General features: G+C 50.3%; 1 protein-coding gene across 1 annotated transcript; it reads left to right on the top strand.

Annotated features, from left to right (window-relative positions):
• Positions 1-913: 913 nt before the first annotated feature.
• Positions 914-18,372, top strand: TACR1 (tachykinin receptor 1; the record flags this gene model as incomplete). The annotated part of the gene is made up of 5 exons (XM_082495799.1): positions 914-1,314; positions 12,412-12,606; positions 17,041-17,191; positions 17,491-17,687; positions 18,081-18,372. 5 exons carry the CDS (start codon positions 914-916, stop codon positions 18,370-18,372), a joined length of 1,236 nt encoding a protein of 411 aa, XP_082351925.1.
• Between the last annotated feature and the right edge of the window lie 182 nt (positions 18,373-18,554).

Genomic DNA, 18,554 nt, shown 5'->3' with positions numbered 1-18,554 from the left:
GCCCCGGTGGCAGCTCGCCCGCCGCAGCCGGCTCCGCGGCACCGGCTGCGTCCCGAGTTCCGCTCCGGTGGCGCACCGGGAGGGACACCCATCCCGCTCCGGTCCCTGATAGGGAGGGAGCCGCATCCCGCTCCGGTCCCGCACGGCGGGGAGCCCGCATCCTGAACCGGGAGGGACCCGCATCCCGCTCCGGTCCCGCACTGGGCGAGACCCGCATCCCGAACCAGCTGCACCCTAAACCGGGAGGGACCCGCATCCTGCTCCGGTCCTGAACCGGGAAGGACCCGCACCCCGAACCGGGAGGGACCGGCATCCCTCTCCGGTCCTGAACCGGGAAGGACGCGCATCCCTCTCCAGTCCTGAACCTGGAGGGACCTGCATCCTGAACCGGCTGCGCCCAAACCAGGAGGGACCTGCATCCCACTCCAGTCCCAAACTGGGAGGGACCCACATCCCAAACCAGCTGTGCCCTGAATCAGGAGGAATCTGCGCCCCAGTGCAGCTGCAGCCGAGCCCGGAGGGACCCGCGCCCCAATCCAGCCGTGCATCCCAGTTTGGCTGTGCCTGAACTGGGAGGGACCCGTGCCCCGAACCAGCGGTGTGCCTTGACATGGCCAGGCACCCTGCTCCAGCTGCACCCCAAGACGGGAGGGACCTGCACCCCGAACCAGTCGTGCACCCCAAACCCACTGCACCCTGAACCAGAAGGGTCCTATACCCCAAACTGGCTGCACCCTGGACCAGGAGAGACCTAAGCCCCGAACCAGCTGTGCACCCCAAAATGGCATCACACTGAAGCAGGAGGGACCTGCATCCCAAAGCATCCATGTACCCTGATCCTGCCTCACCCTAAACCAGGAGGAACCAGCACCCCAAAGCATCCGCGTGCCTGGTCTGGCTGCATCGTGGTGCAATGGATAACGCTCTGCCGCTGGAAGCGGAACTGGAGCGCCAGTGGCTACTCAACACCTCCCTGAACGAGTCCTTCGCGAACCAGTTCGTGCAGCCCCCATGGCAGGTGGCCCTGTGGGCCGTCGCCTACGCCCTCATCGTGGTGGTGTCAGTGGTGGGGAACGTGGTGGTGATGTGGATCATCCTGGCTCACAAGAGGATGCGCACCGTCACCAACTACTTCTTGGTGAACCTGGCTTTCGCCGAAGCCTCCATGTCCGCCTTCAACACGGTGGTGAACTTCACCTACGCCATCCACAACGAGTGGTACTACGGGCTGCTCTACTGCAAGTTTCACAACTTCTTCCCCATCGCCGCTGTCTTCGCCAGCATCTATTCCATGACGGCCATCGCCCTGGACAGGTGAGCTCTGAGCGTCAAACCCCAAACCCTCCCCGGTACCCAGGTCTGCCTCCACCTGGGTGCTGCACTCAGCTCCATCTGAGCTCTGGTTTGCAATTAAAAAAAAGCTCGTTTTGGTAAAAGCTAAAAATAATCCCCCTCCCTGCCCTGGTTGCAGGTGGCTTTGGGAATCCTTTGTCAGCTCTGCAAAAGGAGCTCGAGAAAAGGCATTGTAACCTCCGTGTGTGTCAGTCTTGGGTGTGCATTTGTAGCATCGCCGTCCTCTCCCTTCCCAGCTCCTCTGCAGAGCCGTCCATTCCTTTCCCAACCTCCTTATTTAAAAGCAAACTTTATATTTAGCACAAAATGGCATCACCTCATGACATAAAATACATGCCTGTGTCAGACGTGCCTCCGCTGCGCCACGGGAGCTGTTTCGTGTCGCTTGCTCTGGGTTGGGAACCATCTAAGGAGCCTCGGAGGGAAGCTCAGGCTCAGGAAAGGCATCTTGACTTGGCGAGCGCGTTGTCGCTTTGCGTGTCAGCGCGTCCCCCCCCAGGCAAACCCACCGTGATTTTATTAGCAGGAGTCAAAGGGGAGAGGTGGGTGCCAGGGATTTCTCTCCTTCGGCTGCAGCCAGCGCAGCTTAGTTGTTTTGGGGTTGTGTTTTTTCCACCGCCTGGGTTCTGCCGGCGCTGCTGGATGACTGGGAACTGCCGGCAGAGCGAGATCCCGCTTGCGTTTTGCCACAATCAAAAGTTCAGCCAGCGCTCGGCGGGGTGCCATGGCACAGGGGACGATGCCTTTGTCACCGCAGAGGGATGAGCCAGGGCTCGAGGGACACAAAATAGCCATACACCAGGGTGTAGCACTCCTCTCTTCTTTCCCCCTCCAAGAAATCTTTTATTTGACGGCATTTTCACACCAGCGCTCGGGATAAATCAAGGCTCTCAAACAGCTTTGCAATTCCCTCTTGAGTACTGGCGTTTCAAGCGCAACAGATTTTTCCCAACGCAACATATTTCCCGAAGACAGCTCGGCTCTGCAACGCCTCGGTTTTTTGGTCCTTCTTCCCAGGGAGTAAAAGACATTTTGGCTGGGGATACACACGAAGAGGAGGGTTGGGGGGGGGGGGATTTGCATTGCTGCATGCCAGCACATTTTGAGCTGCTGTCTAAGTGCTGCACAAACTGGCACGGATATTTCCCTGTGAGAAATTATAGTGCTGCCACAACTCCCGCACTGACAGCTTGGGAAACGGAGCTCGAGATGGATGATGCTCCCTCAGTCATTAAAAACAGGCTCGGGGTTTGTTTTGCTCTGGAGTTGTTACAAGACCCTCTCCCTAAAATAAATTGGACATTGTCAAGCTCTCATATCAGAGATGTGAGGAGAATTAAGGCAAAAATGAATAAAAAGAGGGATATCACCAGCGTAGCTCTTCCTACCCGATGCTGTTGCTGGCTCTGCTTCAGGAGCATCTGCGTTTTGAGGATGTTGGGGATCAGCTGGCAAATCCCCATTCAGGTTGGGATGAATTAGGGAGATGATGATTTTTTTTTTAATTGTTTGGTTTTTAGCCTTCGGTCCACACCTTGGAATAACCAGAAAAGCAAATCTGCCAGGGTAAAATGGGGAGCAAAGGCAGGTCTGGGAACCTGGGGCTGAATTTTTTGGGGGGAATTAGCATTCCCAGTTTTCTCCTTGCATCTGCAAACCCTCATCAAAGCTTTGGTTTTCCCGTGGCTGGGTTGCAAAACCCGTGCGTGCAGGCTTGGCTCACCCACGAAGGAGGACCCAAAAGAAACCGCAGCCTCGGTGTGCAAAACACCTCCTGCACGGAACTACCTGCTGCGTTTTTTGGCCCCAAATTCCTTGTGAGGTGGGAAATCGGGAAGGTGAAGGCAGCAAAGCCCGTCCTCTGCCCCTCCAGGCAAGCAGCACACACCAACATCTCCAAGCGCTGGAAAACTACTAATTTTCCTGTTTCTGAGACCTGACAATAGTAACTTAAAATGCACAAAATGCAGGAACTTGCTCCAGGAACCCAAAAGGGAAGAATTTGTCCCGGCAAGCAGCAAAAAGCTGTGTGGGAACAAGGAAAGCAAGTACCTGAATTTGGAGCAGCAGAGGCAGGTAGGATCAGTAAAGTGGGTTATATTCACAGTCAGGACATATCTGAAATCAAACATGACTGCAGTTGTGATTTTCATCAAAAACCAGGAAGGCAGAATTGAATGTGCCTCGTGTTCCCAAACTGTATTAAGCCATCTATCAGAGCGGTTGGATACGGAGTCTGAAGGCTCAGAGGAGCATCAGCCTGCAGATTGCTCCTCTAAATCATCTCCGCTTGTGCTTTCTGCGAGCAATTTCCAGAACGTCCTCGCCGGAGGATACGAAACCGCCTTGGAAAGACTCGGCAGAGTTGTAAGAGAGTCGTTGGGAGAACAAGTGGAGAAGTGGGTTTGATTCTCCCAATGGCTTTTTTGCAGGACCTGCCATGGGTTTGCGCAAGAACAAAAAAACAAAGCTTTTGCTTGAAGTTAGACCACTCACTCTTTCACCGGAACCTATTTCAGCCTGTGCACAATAGCTGTGAAAAAATAAAGTTAATCCTATAGCGAGTGTTATTCTCAATGCTGCAACAATAGCAGGAAATTCCGGAGTCAAGGCTGGCAGCTGGTGAAGTCTGCCCAGGAAAAGCCATGATGCTGCTTCTCAGCATCTTGCAGAAGCAGGGGCCAAACGGCTCGCTTTGGCACTATAAAATTTGCCACATCCTTCAGTTTGGGGAGTATCAGTGCCAGAGCACCTCACACGTCCCTTTCCGGCTTTAAATTCTCCTTGTGAATTAACTCACTTGAAAGACAGTCAGAACATTCTGTTTTTTTTCCAATCTTCCACAAAAAGTGAGAGCCCAGCAGTGCCCATGGTGAATCCAAGCTAATTTGCAGCCACACTTAGAGGAAAAAACAAACTCTGGACATCACTAAGTTGCGATGTCTATGGCGCATGGGGTGGACCATTGTTAGATGAACTGTTGGCATTTTCTCTCTCCTTGGGACTTGGATTCATTTCTGAGCACCACCCCTACGCCCACACTGTTAGCCAACTTCGGACAGAGGAATGAATTTCCGTGATGATGGACAACCAGGAAGGCAGCTGAAGGTGAAGATCCTCGATTATTTGCAGAATCGGGGTGGAAAAAGTCACCTCTGATCTCAAAGCTTTAAGTGAGTGAAGCCAAAACCACCACAGACTGACCAAATCCTGATGCGAAGGGTGAGAGCCCTGCCATGAACTTGAGGTGAAAACAGCCTGTGCAGCACTTGGGCTATTTAATACAAAGCAATTTTCCTTTTTCTGCAAAGCGTCCCCTGCTCTAAAGCAGCTATAAAAATGAAACATGGTGGGACTAACCTCCTTCAACTCCTAGACCAACGTGCTGCTTTTGCTCATTAAAAGACACCCCCTCCCCATCTCCGACTTCCATCGGCATTAATGCTGCCGGACCAGCACGCTGGGCTGGGCAATCCAACTGGGATCTTCTTTATATTCCCTTTTTTTTTTTTTTTTTTCATTTCCGAATGGCTTATCAAATTATATTAGGTGTCTTAAGATCCATCAATTTGCCAGCAGGAGCTGCAAGAAGAAATGTCAAATCTGCAAACCTTCATTTGCTGCCGCGGCTCCTAAAATTGCTAGTCTGCAGCCGAGATGTGTTAATATCTCCCCAACCCCATATTATTTGCAGCAGAAAAACTGGCTCAGAAAATTATTTACTGCTTGCAAGCTTGAACTCCCAGGCTGGAGGAACCAGCTGAATATCAGGAACATATTCACCAACTCAGCGACCCCATGCCTTCCCCGAGAGGTGATTACTGCAGAAAGAAACCCTCCAGAGAGGACAAATTACATCAGCGCACAGACAGGTTAATTAGTCATTTACACCCTAATATAGCACCACTTGTGGTTTGTGTTGTTTTTTCTTTTTTTTTTCTCTTGAATTAATGGACTTCTGGGGTTTGCAGAGCAGGACTTTGATCCGCGCCCAGCGCTGTGTAATCTTGCTCTGCTGGGATGTAATTTGGAAGATGGAAGAGCAAGGTGGAAGCGAAAAGGAGCCCGCAGCCCCTGCGCCGGCCACCCTGCGGCATTGCCTATGCCCCAGCTAGCAATAACCCAAACAGCTTTTTGCATTCCCGAAAAATCAAGCGTCACTGAACGCAGCAAAAACCCGTATGAAGCTACTGGATACCTGGCATGGAGCTGGCTGGAAGCATTGATTTCCCTTCTGGGGTTAGAAAGCAGGCGGACAGGGATGAGCGCCTTAGTAAAGGGTCACTCATCAAGGCTGGTTTATGCCCCTGCTCCCAGCAGCGGTCTCCGATCTGATGGGTATTAACTGGAATTAATCCCTCCCCCAATACCCAGTAGATATGAATTCAGCCTGTCAAAAAATAAATTACATCTTTTTTCCCTCCCTTTCCTTTGGAAAGAAGAGCGGGCTTGAAATTCCCATGGCAATAAATGTAGAACTAAGATGAAAATATAGAATAAATGTAGAACTAAGATGAATTAGTGACAGTTTGGTGGCAGGGAGATGCAGGAGGCTCAGGTGTTATACAAGCTTTTGGGGTGATCATGATGCTCACTGGGCACTGGCACAAGCCACCATAGGAGTTTGAGGGCCTCTGGTGAGATATTTGGTTTATTTGATGGCTTGCTTAATTTATTCCTTCATTTATTCTTAATTCCTCGATGGCCCAGTGGGAACTGCCCACCTACTAAGTGCGCCAGGTCTCATGGGTCACCAGCCCCTGCGTTTCGTGTGATTTTTGTTCTCCCCCTTCACTCTCCAGCTATAAACCAGCACCAAGACTAATAAGTTCATAAGGTCATACGGGTACCTCGATTAAGAGCATCTGCAGAGTCTCTCAGCGGGGCTGGGTAGTGCTTTGGGTCCTCCCCTCTCATCCCACCCCAGCACTGTCGGCAAACGCGATGAATGCAGGAGAGAGCTCTCCACCTCCTTAACAGCCTGCTGTGACCAACTGGGGTTTGATCCTGCTGCATCTGCATTTGGCTTTTAAAACCGAGCGCAGCCATGGGGTCTGCAACATGAGAGGTGCTGTGCAGGACCACAGGGGAGTTTGCAAAGCTGCCAGAGTAACTCAGGTCGCTCTTTGGTGGTGGGTAACACCTCCTTTTCGATGGTGCACCTCTGCGGTGAGGACAGGCTGGGAGAGTTGGGGGTGTTCAGCCTAGAGAAGAGAAGGCTCTGGGGAGACCTCAGAGCCTCTTCCAGTGCCTAAAGGGGCTCCAGGAGAGCTCGGAAGGGACTCTTGATCAGGGAGGGGAGCCACGGGACGAGGGGGGAGGGTTTTGCACCAAAAGAGGGGAGATTGAGATGAGATATTGGGAAGAAATTGTTGGCTGTGCGGGCGGTGAGCCCCTGGGGCAGGGTGCCCCGAGAAGCTGTGGCTGCCCCATCCCTGGAGGTGCTCAAGGCCGGGTTGGACGGGGCTGGGAGCAACCTGGACTGGGGGGAGGTGACCCTGCCCAGGGCAGGGGGGTTGCAACTGGATGGTCTTCAACATCGCTTCTAACTCTAACCGTTCTGTGATTCTATGTGCTCAAAGAAAATACCAAACTGCTTTCAAAAAGGAAAGATGCTGTGCCGTATTGATGCTGCGGGGAAATGCTGGTGAGAAACCTGCAGCCCCTGGCTTGATGAAGACACTTTGCCGAGCACTGAGCATCACTCGGGTCAGGAGCACACTGTCCATCCCTCCTTTTGGATGGCCGCTGATTTATGTCAAAGCAATAAATAGGAGGAAGCAGCTGCTTGCAGTGCCTTTGTCCCCAGCATCATGTTTCAAGCACGCAGGGCTCAGCTTAGCCTCCTCAACTGTCATCCAGAGACAGGAGGTATTCAGGGCCAGCGCGACGAGGCCAAGCTTCGTTATGCAAACCCGCTCGAGGGACGAGATTTTTGCATCCAGGCTGTCGCGATGCAATCCTCACAGAAAGCAAAAGAGCAGGGGTTTTCACTATGGAGGTTTTTGTTTCTTGGGTAGGAAGGACCCAGAGCCATGCTGGAGGTATCTGACCCATGTCAGTCCAGGGCATCTGCTCTGAGTTGGTTGCAAAGTCTTCCAGGACTGACTCTGCACTAAACCCCTCTTGCCTAAGGATGGGAAATCATTGTGCAATAAAACACACAGCACAAACTCTGGGTTGCTCATCTCTTATCTGTCGTATCCTTATTACTTAATGAAGCAGATAAGGAAACTCTGGGATGAAAGACGCTTCATAAATTTTTTGCTATTGTATTAATCTCATCTCCATGAGGGTGGAAACAATTGTGTAACATTAGTTATCCAGACAGACTCCAGATTTCCAGATGCAATTAATAGATGGCTACACTGCCTCGAATGCAATATCTATTTAATAACCAATACGCTCGGAGCTACCCTGGTACAACGTTGGACTCAAATGCTATTGTATCGTCATGGTAACACCCCTCCCCAAATTGCAATAAAATATTTAAACAACAACAAACAGCATGACCAACGTCATCAAATAGCATCTGGCGTAAAGTTGTGTGCTTTAGTGCCAAGGCCATTAAATATGGTGGATTTAAGGTGGGAAAGGTGGAGGGAAAACGCAGCTGTGAGGGCATCGGGTCTTTCCTGCAAGGAGCTGGGCAACTGTTACAGTTTGAGAAACCCACAACAATTTATTGTTTAGACAATTATTCTCTCACCCCATGACCCCTCCCCATCCGGGAAGGGGAATCGGGGAAAAAAACAGAAAACCCGAGGGGTGAAATATAAATAGATTTAATAGGATAAGACTAAATAATTAACATTAGTAATACTAAAGAACCAATATTGATCCCAAAAGCAATATAAAATACACAAGGATTATACTCAGCATATTCTATCCATAGAAGCTGTGTGCTCCCAGCAGTGACAGCCACTGTGGGACACTCCGAGTGCTGTGGCTTTGGCAGGAAGAGAATGGCTCAGGGCTCCGGCACCGGGGCAAGGAGTTCTCAGGATCACAGGCATCACAGGAAAGAGAAAGAGAAGAGAGAGAGAGAGAGAGAGAGAGAGAGAGAGAGAGAGAGAGAGAGAGAACTCTTCAGCAAATTTTCTAATTTTCTATTGAACAAGACGTTCATGGTATGAAACAATCCTCCTGGCCAGCTTGGGTCAAGTGCCCAGGTCTCACTCCTCCTCATCCCCGCACCTGGGGACATCCAAACCCACTCACACCTTGAAACCGGCGTTCTATAGCTGGCTAGAAAATCGGTATTTTCACAAATTCACACACTAGTCTTCTAAAAGTGTGTTTTTCCCAAGTATTAGAAAATAAATCAGTACGGTGTCACCCAAATCAGGACAGCAACCCTGAGCTTGCAAAAAACTTAACGATGGTTTGCGCTTGACCACGGTGCTCCATCCGAAAGGAGAGCAACTGCAGATCATTTTATTTTGAGGAATGGGTATCCTTAAGCCTTCCCAACCCAACATCTTCTGCAGGCAAATCATTCACGGTACTCCCCCTGCACGGGGAACAAAACCTTTCCCAAACGCAGGAAATCTGCCCTTAAATCCTCAACCAAGAGCCAATTCCCTGTGACAAATGAGGACTTGTAGACCCCATGGTGGTTTGTCACCCGCTGCAGCAGCGAGGGCAGGATGCTCACATAGGGATGTGCTCCTCTTCCTCAACTCCCACAAACAAACATCCCTAGGCAAACCGCAGCACCCAATTATTATTTTTTTTTTTTACGGATGGGAAAACTGCCCTCTCGAACGGCAGAGAGAAAAAAAATAAATCTCTCTAATAGGATAGAGCATCTTAGGGAGATGGGCAGAGTGGGACCACAGAGGCACTCTGCGAGGAGAAATATGAGCTAATAAACTCATTAGCCTTGCTTTTGAGAGCCCGCTTCTCGCCGGGGTGGCCAGGACCTGCGTGGCCGAGCCAAGGAGGGCCGCGACTTCCCGGCACTTAAGCTCTGATCGATGCCTTTTGTGCCCAGCGCTGCAAAACCCTGCATGGGGCCGAACGCCCATTGGCACCTTGCAGACACCCTGGGCATTGCAGCTGCATCCCGCGCCCACTTTCTGCTTTTCCATTTGAATGCAAACTTGTTTGGAATAATACAAAAATAAATAGATCGGCAAGCTTTTGTTTTTTGCTGAAAGGCAAAGTCACGTTTGATGTATCATTTTCTTCCCTGCTAAGAAGTGATGGATGGAGGTTCGGCTGCAGCACCTACCGCAGCCTTGCACGGGAGATCGAACCTACGCGGAAGGGAGAAGACAACCTGGAGGTACCCACGGCCCAGGGTTGCTTTTCTGCTTTGCGTTTCCTTGCTCAGAAGGAAGGTTTTATTTTAGGTTAACCAAAACCCTCGCCATAGAAATGCACCGCAGGGGAGGGGTTGGCTCAAAACTGAGCAGAATTGCGAGAAAGCCAACTGGTTTTTTGGGAGTTGTGTTCTGGGTGCAAGAAAAGATCCAGTGGCGGCCAAAAATCCGCCAAAAATTCCATGACAGGAATACACACAAACCTATTGGGTAGAGATAAATGGAAAGTCTGACCAGTCTACAAGGAACTGAGAGTTATTTGAGCACGACAGACCCAGTGGTGGAAGAAGGCAAAAGAAGCCACTTTGCTCCCTGCACTGAGGCTTCTCCACCCCAATATAAGCAAGACGGCGGCTGTTGTCAGAGCTAAGGCAGCCGCAAAACCGTATTTTCTTCCCCTCCCATGTGATTTTGCATCAAATGTTCTTGTCAAGGAGAAGGGGAAAAAAAAAAGATAAAAAAAGGAAAAAAAAAAAAAAAAAAGGAAGCAGTTATTAAAATGTTAGGACAATTTTCTCCTTAGTGATACAATTACTATATAATTATACGATATTTTAATATGAAATAATGGTCTAATTATTTTCAGGATGTTTGTACATTTCCATCTATCTCCAGCATTTTTATGGTCCGTAATACCAGCTCCTCCAAGCAGCCCAGACCCTTTTTATTATATTTTTTCTTCCCTGTCAGAGCCCCTGTCTGGGAGAACTGTTATTATTCCCATCTTTAATCCTGATGGGCGGCTGAACCCAGAGCATCCCCAAGGGAATATTTCAGCGGTCGCTTGGGACCTATGGTTTAGGAATTGCTGCCGAAAAATAGGATTTGGGGCCAGTTTTCCCCAAAACGCCGCTAGTTTGCTCCCTCCTGCCTCCCTGACCCCATCCTCGCAACGCGAGCACGGTCCGATGAATTTTGCCATCTCTTTTCCACCACGAGACAGTGTTGCAGACAAGTCGATGGTGGTTGGAAAGGTCTCTAGGCGATGCGGTTGGGGTTTAGCTCATAATTATGGCAATTATTTGGATGGTTTATTAACCATGAGGGTTTCTACAGTGTTTTAAACCAATCACAGTATCACAGTGTGCTAGGGATTGGAAGGAACCTCAAAAGATCATCTAGTCCAATCCCCCTGTCGGAGCAGGAACACCTAGATGAGGTTGCAATGGGGAAAGTCCTCCGAAATGTACTGGCAGAAAAAAGGTCGGAGATGTAAAAACATTTCTGGCTGGTTGCAATCAAGCTCTGGCTTTGCTTTCTGGAGGTCTCAGCCTCAAATGTTTCTCCAAGCAAGTATTTCAGCAGAAACAACCCAACTTTTGTGGAAATCCCTCGTTTTCCACCATTTGCATGCTTGAGCTTGAACCATCAGGTTGAGCCCCAGCAGCAAACTCAGGCGCATTGACTTCTTGCTGCTTGGGAGGGAAAACCCAGCATAACCCCCTCCGAACCCCGTGATAAAGCCCACCCAAACCTCATCCACCCCAGAAAACCCACTAACGAGGGGCTCAGCCAACACCAGGCGTTTGAAGGATGAGGAAGAGGAAGGAGATGAGTCCTCGTGGCGTCCCGGGAAGATGATAGCAGTCCAACAAGGGGAAAACAAGAAATGTGTATGCAGAAACCAGGAGACCTTGATGCCAGAGCCACTGGGCCAGAGCATCACTAACACCCATTGCCTCGGCTCTTTCTAACCAGCTTCAATTTCAAGTACCAAACAGATTTTCGAGGGATAATTATCAAGTGGATTAGGTGGATTTTCAGCTGCACGAACGCGATAAGGTTTGGTGCCCTGGGGCTGAGGAAGAGCTGACAGCAGTCCCTCCTGCGTATCTATATACTAATCCCTACATCTTTGCCCCTGGAAGCGGCCACCCAAAAATGCAATACAAAGGAGTATTTTCCATCTAGGAAAAAAATTAAAAGGAAAAACTGTTCGTTCTCTGAAAGGAGAAGGGATGAAAGGAAAATTAGAGGAGGTTGCAAACGCCTCGGGCAGTAACACACGCAGAGCGATGCGATGTTTCTCCTCTTCCCAGAGCTTGACATGGAGCAGGGAGGGAATAAAATAAAACATTTGCGACATTCTCACTTAATCCTTCCAGTGCTGCTGGCTGCTGCTGGCTTTGCAAAACCAGATTTGCAGATGGATAAATTCAATCTGCCTCGTTGCCACTAGAGCTTTCCTCATGAATGACAACTGATGTTTGAGGGAAAGAGCGCACGAGCCAGGCAGATGTAGGTGGCATCTCAGATCACCCATCCCACGCTGGTCCGGCACTTTTCTTTTTGGTTTTCCTCCTGTAACACTTGGCAATGTGATCTACGTTAGAGAGATGATTTTGCGCGGGTGCAAAACTACCGGGCGCTGCCAAAGAGGCGGCTGCCAGATGGCAGCATCGGGACTGGCTTTGTACAAATTGGTCTTCGCAGAAGCAGCCGGTTGCCGGTTGCGTTAGCAAAGCTGTTTTTCAGCTAAAAGTCGATGACTGTCTCACACGGGATTCGGATCTCGAGGGTAAGATGCTGCAGGAGAATTAGAGCATTGACTGGGGGATCCTCCATAAAGGGATTACTCGATGCTGTTTGCATTGTGCGGAGCGAGGGGCTGCCAAGATGCATTAAGGGGGTGGCAAAAGTACGACCTCTATGGAAGGGAGACCTAAAACAGCCCCAAAAGCTGCAACACCGGGGCTTTCCAGCCTTGATTTCTCCTTTTCCCACCTTGCAGGTATATGGCTATTATCCATCCGCTGCAACCCCGGCTCTCGGCCACCGCCACCAAGGTGGTCATCGGCATCATCTGGCTGCTGGCTTTCCTGCTGGCTTTCCCCCAAGGTTACTACTCGGTGATGGAGGAGCTGCCGGGCCGGCTGGTGTGTCTGGTGGCGTGGCCGGAGCACAGCACCAACGCATATGGAAAAACGTGAGTTGAACTTCTCCAGCAGTGGGGGCAAGTCACCATACAGAAAAAAAAAAAAAAAAAGTATAAATAAAGGAAACAAGGAAGAATGGGAATGACTCAAAGCTCCTTGGGATGGGGAAATCCTCCCCCTACTCCAGTGCTATGTAGTTGACAGTAGCAAAATCTCCATCCATATAATCTTGGGGCACATTCCGGTTAGTCAAGGTGAGTTTAGTGCTGCTTGTGGTCCAGATGTTGCTCTCTGCCCTTCTTGGATGCTCATCCTCAAGGGCAACTCATGTAAAACTGCTAAGATGCAATATTTTGGCTGTGGGGATGGGGTCTGCGTTGCCCCCAGGGGCTTATTCCTACACACAGGTATGTCTCTGGTTTTTGCAGCACCTTTCCTGCAATCCATATCTCTAAAGGCTTCCTGGGGGAAGAGTTATTCCTGTAAGAGGTAAATAGGGTTTTACTGAGGGTATCTTGGCCAGGCAATAACAGAAAAAAAAAAGCTGATTTAGGATTTACCAAGTCCAAATGCTCCAAAATTCACCCACCTGCTTAAAAACCAAGCTACAAAAAGAGGCTCTGTGGCATCAGCTGAGGCTGGGAGGTGAATGCTGGGCTAGGAGGGCTCAGCAGGAATATCCTTCCTTCCCATTAAGGTGCCAGCTAATTAAATCTGGCATTTCCAAAGGGTCTGGGCAACCCCACTGGTCTGCCAGCGCAGCAGTCCTCCGTGGTTTGTTCTTTGAAGTCCACAAGTCATGCGGCGAGTTAAATGTCATGCGTTAAGGAAGAAAGAAGGAGGGGGGGGGGGAAGGAGGCGTTTGTGATCTCCAGTCTTGTGGAGTGATGAATTAGGGCTGTGAAATTGTGCTGGAGCCAAAGCAAGGCACACACGTGCATGGAGAAGTGTTTAAAGCCAACCTGAGCCTGGCGAAGGTCTTTCCACAAGACAAATGAGATGAGTTTGCCAGTCAGCAGCGAGCAGCAGGTTGCAGAGAGCTGGACAGTATCCTTATCTTCTTATTTATTTGCATTGCAAGGCAGGTATGGCAAGAACTAAGCTGGGGCTGGCCCAGCTGATCTCCAGAGGTGTTTTCCAACCTTACTTATTCCAGGCCACCGTGATAAGTAGAGCCAGCATGAAGAAACGCCACCGGCTTTGGCAGCCTACGTGGATGGGATGGGGCTGAGCTCCCCCCTCAGAGTGAAGCAGCAACCGGCGCGAGCTCAGGGCCTGGCTTCGACAGATCATTTGCCGTTCGGCTGTACGCTGGGGCCATCGCTTTTTCAAACAGCTAATTCAAGAGAAAAATGCCACCATTAACCTATGAATGATTTGTTGCTGGAAGCCGGGCGCCGCTTAAAAGCCTGAGCATCCCATGCTCTTCGGCAAGCCAGGGGCTCTGCAGACAGATGAGGGCAGCCAGGAAAGCAGATGCTAAGCAGAAGCTTTTAAATAGCCAACCCCCAAATATTTGGTGGGGATTGAAAATAACTTGCGGCTCAACAGCGTCTCTCTGAACTGCGTGAAGTCAGTCGCACAGTGCAGAGCCCAAGATGTTATTTTACCGCCCCAAAATAACTTTGCAGGGACAGGTGCTGGCGCCGCTGTCAAACACCCTCCCCTGCTCGCATGGCCTTGGTGCAGTTATTTAAGGAAGGCGCTGGCGGCAGCCGGCTTGTTTGCAACACCATGATGAAAAATAATATTATTTTTTCAGTTCATATTGAAAAATAGGGGAGTTCTCCCAATACCAGGGGGTCCTTTCTCTTGGAAAACGGAGCCCAGAAAGCGCAACCCCAGCACGCAGAGTGTATCAGAGACAGGGATGGGCACACAAGGGTTTTTTTCACTGGGAAAATGCACCCGCTGTCAGGCTACTCATATTGGGGGAAAGCAGACAAAGACCTCGGCGCAGGCGAGATGCCACGTCTGCAACAGGAGCTGGCGATTCAGCTCGATTCGATTCAGCAGCTGCTCACCGCCGCTAACCACCGATTACCTCTCCCGCTTTTAGTTTCGGAATAGATGTCTGATCTATTCCAATTTCATTAACTGCCATTTCAGTTCGTTAAGGGAAGGGGAAAAGCCACTCCACTCTTCGGCTTCTCTGGGAGACAACAACCCACGGTGACCATCTTTGCAAGGCAAAAGGAGATGGCAGCCCCCCCCCCCCCCAACATCATTGTCCCATAACTCCTAAAGGTTCCTCCATCCTATACAAGACCTTAAATCCTCACACCAAAGACCTTTACATTACAAACCCTAGGCTTCTCCAAGTGCTCTGATCCTGCAATTCTCATAGACAGAATAGCATACGGATGGTTTCACATGTTGACCAGTTTTCAGCGCCCCAGGTCCAAACAAAATGTCCCAGAGCTCTTTGGAAATCCCTGTCCCTACCATGCCCAGGCAGCTCCGAAAATAAGGGTCAATCTTGCGTACATTACCTAACAGCTCCTCTGGGGTATTTCTGCATTGCTCTCAGCTGTTTTCAGCTGGTTTAAGACCCTGCATTACATCGGAACCACAACAAAATCTTCATCGCAGAGCCACAGAGACGCCTCTTTAATTAGCAAAATAGAAAACAGCCCTACAAAATCCAGCTCAAATGCAATTAGCGCTGGGCGAAGAGAAGGCCAAATGAGATTGCAGGTACAAAACAAGGAGGAGATGGCGTGGCAGCGAGGGTCCGGGGCCAACCCCATTCCCTACGGGACTCACACGAGGCACGAGCCTGACCCATTCGTTACACGTTGGCGATATTATTCAATCAAAGCTCCCGGGAGGATGAGTGAGTGCAAGAGCAGAGTGTAGCTACAGGCCCTGAGCCACCTTGAAGAGACTCAGCACCTTGCATTTGAGCCGTGCACGCACCCCGAAAATGCCATGCAGAGACCCTAAAGCTGTTGGAAAAAAATTACCTCTGGCCCTGGCAGCACGGGTGATGCTTTGCAAGTCGGCACTGTGGAAGCCAACTGCATTTCTGTACCACTATTGCTCGTCTTTTTGCAGGGGATAGAGGTTTTTGCAAGCTCTGAATGTAGGAAGGAACCTGCAAGGTCAAACCGTCCGTCCCCATCCTGTTTATTAAAAACAGCGCTATTTTTTTCCTTTTTAAACCAGCTACTATTTAACACAAATCCTTCACTGAACCCACTGCAATCCCAGTGCAGTCCCTGCCACGGCTCCAACCAACTGCACGACAAAACAATCTCAAGCCTGTGCTAACAGTTTATTCCAGACCTTCTCATTCAATTTGGGGTTTATTTATACCCGTTATAAACAGACACAAAGATCCTGCTCTTTCCACGAGCCTGGAGAACCGACCCGGCCGCTGAATTCACGGAAAAGTTTAAATAAACCTCCATGACAAGGGTTTAGGCTGTGTTTTTGGGGACTGGGGTTATGCCTTATGCCACCTGAGCCCAGCTAAATTGATGGCGGACCAGGATTTAGGTGTCCAAGACCCAGCGTTTGCCCCGCAGGCAAAGCCATTATTTCTTCAGCTTAGTATTCCCATCCTTTATATGTCAAAAAACCCCCACATTTGCTCCTGCAGGACTGCCAGATAAAAGGTGTGATAAGAGCAAGCATTCATCTCTAGGATAATTTGGGGAGTAAATGGAGTAGAAGTGAGTGTAGAGCCACTTCAGCTAAAACATCCTTGCCTTATGCAGGTAACACAGGTTCTTCCCTGGCCTCTACATCCCATCCCAGGAGGGTGCTAGGATGCCAGAGGCTGGCAGCAGAGGCTTGGAAAAGTTTGGGGTGAAGCATGGAGTTCTTCCTGGCCCCAGCTCTACAGGCAACATGTCTGCAGGAATTGTGCCAAATTTTCCTTGCCCCTGCGAAGCACTTTGCCTTCAAGCTCAGTTTGCAAGCAAAAGACTGAATAGAATTATAGAATCATTTAGGTTAGAAGAAACTTTTAAGATCATCGAGTCCAACCATCAACCTAACACTGCCAACTCCACCACTAAACCATGTCCCTCAGTACCACATCTATGCATCTTTCAGATACCTCCAGGGGTAGCAACTCCACCACTGCCCTGGGCAGCCTGTTCCAGTGCTTTACAGCCCTTTCATAGAATCACAGAAAATCACAGAATAGTCAGGGTTGGAAGGGCCCTCTGGAGCTCACCCAGTCCAACCCCCCGCCAGAGCAGGGGCACCTCCAGCAGTGGCACAGGACGGCGTCCAGGCGGGTTTGGAATGGCTCCAGAGTGGGAGACTCCCCCACCTCTCTGGGCAGCCTGTGCCAGTGCTCTGCCACTCTCAAAGGAAAGAAATTCCTCCTTGTGTTAAGATGGAACTTCCTATGCTCAAATTTGTGCCCGTTAAATTTCTTTTGGTGAAGAAATTTTTCCTAATATCCATACTAAACCTCCCCTGGCATAACAAGGTAGAGGATACACTCAATGACCACCATTTTTCCCTAGGTATCACTTCTGCATGACCATCCTGATCTACTTCTTGCCACTTCTGGTGATAGGATGTGCCTACACTGTGGTGGGCATCACTCTCTGGGCAAGCGAGATACCTGGCGACTCCTCCGACCGCTACCACGAGCAGGTCTCAGCTAAGCGGAAGGTAAGGAGCTTTGAGCACGGTAGGAGTCACCATTCATGCCCCATTCCAAATAACCACAGCCAAAAAATCATCATTGGGTGTGGAAATAGCTTGGGACTTGTTGCATGGTTGTTGCTAATGGAGCAGAGAGTATCCTCCAGATGTGTGTCCTCCATGAACATGCATGTCAACCAAGATGTTGACCACGTGCTCCCAGTTGGAAAGGTCTCCAAGGCAAAAAGAGGTGGCCCATCCTGGAGGGTGACACCACACCTGTGGGGTGTCTGATGCAGCCTCCCTGCCCTCTCTTCCCCTCACAGGTAGTGAAGATGATGATCATCGTGGTATGCACATTCGCGCTGTGCTGGCTGCCCTACCACATCTACTTCACCCTGCAGTATTTCAACCCTGAGTGGTACCTGCAGAAGTTCATCCAGCAGGTCTACCTGGCTATCATGTGGCTGGCCATGAGCTCCACCATGTACAACCCCATCATCTACTGCTGCCTCAATGACAGGTGGGGTTTGAGTGACTTTCGGCAGCATCTTGGTGCAACAGGGAGGGAAGAAGGGGGAGATGCAGAGGGGTCCAATGGAGGAGAGTAAGGATGGAGAGTTTTTCCAGGATGGTTCTGTCCCATCCTCTTCCAGGGGCTGCTTCCAGCAGATGCAGGCTTGATACAATACTCACCTAAATAAGTCTTTCCTAAGCCCCTGTGAGATTTGAGGGCGGGTATCAAAACAGTCCCAACTGGGATTTATCGGTGTTTTTTCCTTCCATTAGTGAAAAGTAGTATTTTTTTATTGTTGTTGTTGTGTAGCAGTGCTTAGCTGTGTCTTCATACTCCTAGCGAGGTCCTTTTGCCACCCCCTCACCCCTGCCTTTCAGCATCTCTTCTGTCCCCCCCCAGGTTTCGTGTGGGCTTCAAACATGCATTTCGGTGGTGCCCATTTGTCAGCGCTGGCGAGTATGAGGGCCTGGAGATGAAGTCAGCCAGGTACCTGCAGACGCAGAGCAGCATGTACAAGGTCAGCCGGATAGAGACCACGGTGTCCTCGGCGGTTGGCACGGCTGAAGAGGAGCTGGAGGAGAGCAGCAAGGCCAAGCGTCTCTCCGTAGACATGACCTCCAATGGCTCCTCCCGCAGCGACTCCAAAACTGTCTCAGAAAGCTTCAGCTTCTACTCCAACACGCTCACCTAAGCGGCTCCCTGGCTCCATCAGCCGCTCACAAGGGTGCCACCATCCCCTTTCCCTCACTGGGATGCTCCGGCGCTAATTCCACCCAGCGTCATCAACCCGGTTTGTGATATGCCAGCTTTTTTCCATGCTGTTTTACCATCTCTTGCTGCGACACCCACTCATCGTCCTTGTGCGAGCACGAG

The sequence above is a fragment of the Vanellus vanellus genome (assembly GCF_965231255.1).
Source record: "Vanellus vanellus genome assembly, chromosome: 26".
Taxonomy (NCBI): domain Eukaryota; kingdom Metazoa; phylum Chordata; class Aves; order Charadriiformes; family Charadriidae; genus Vanellus; species Vanellus vanellus.
This window is presented reverse-complemented; position numbering and strand designations above follow the sequence as displayed.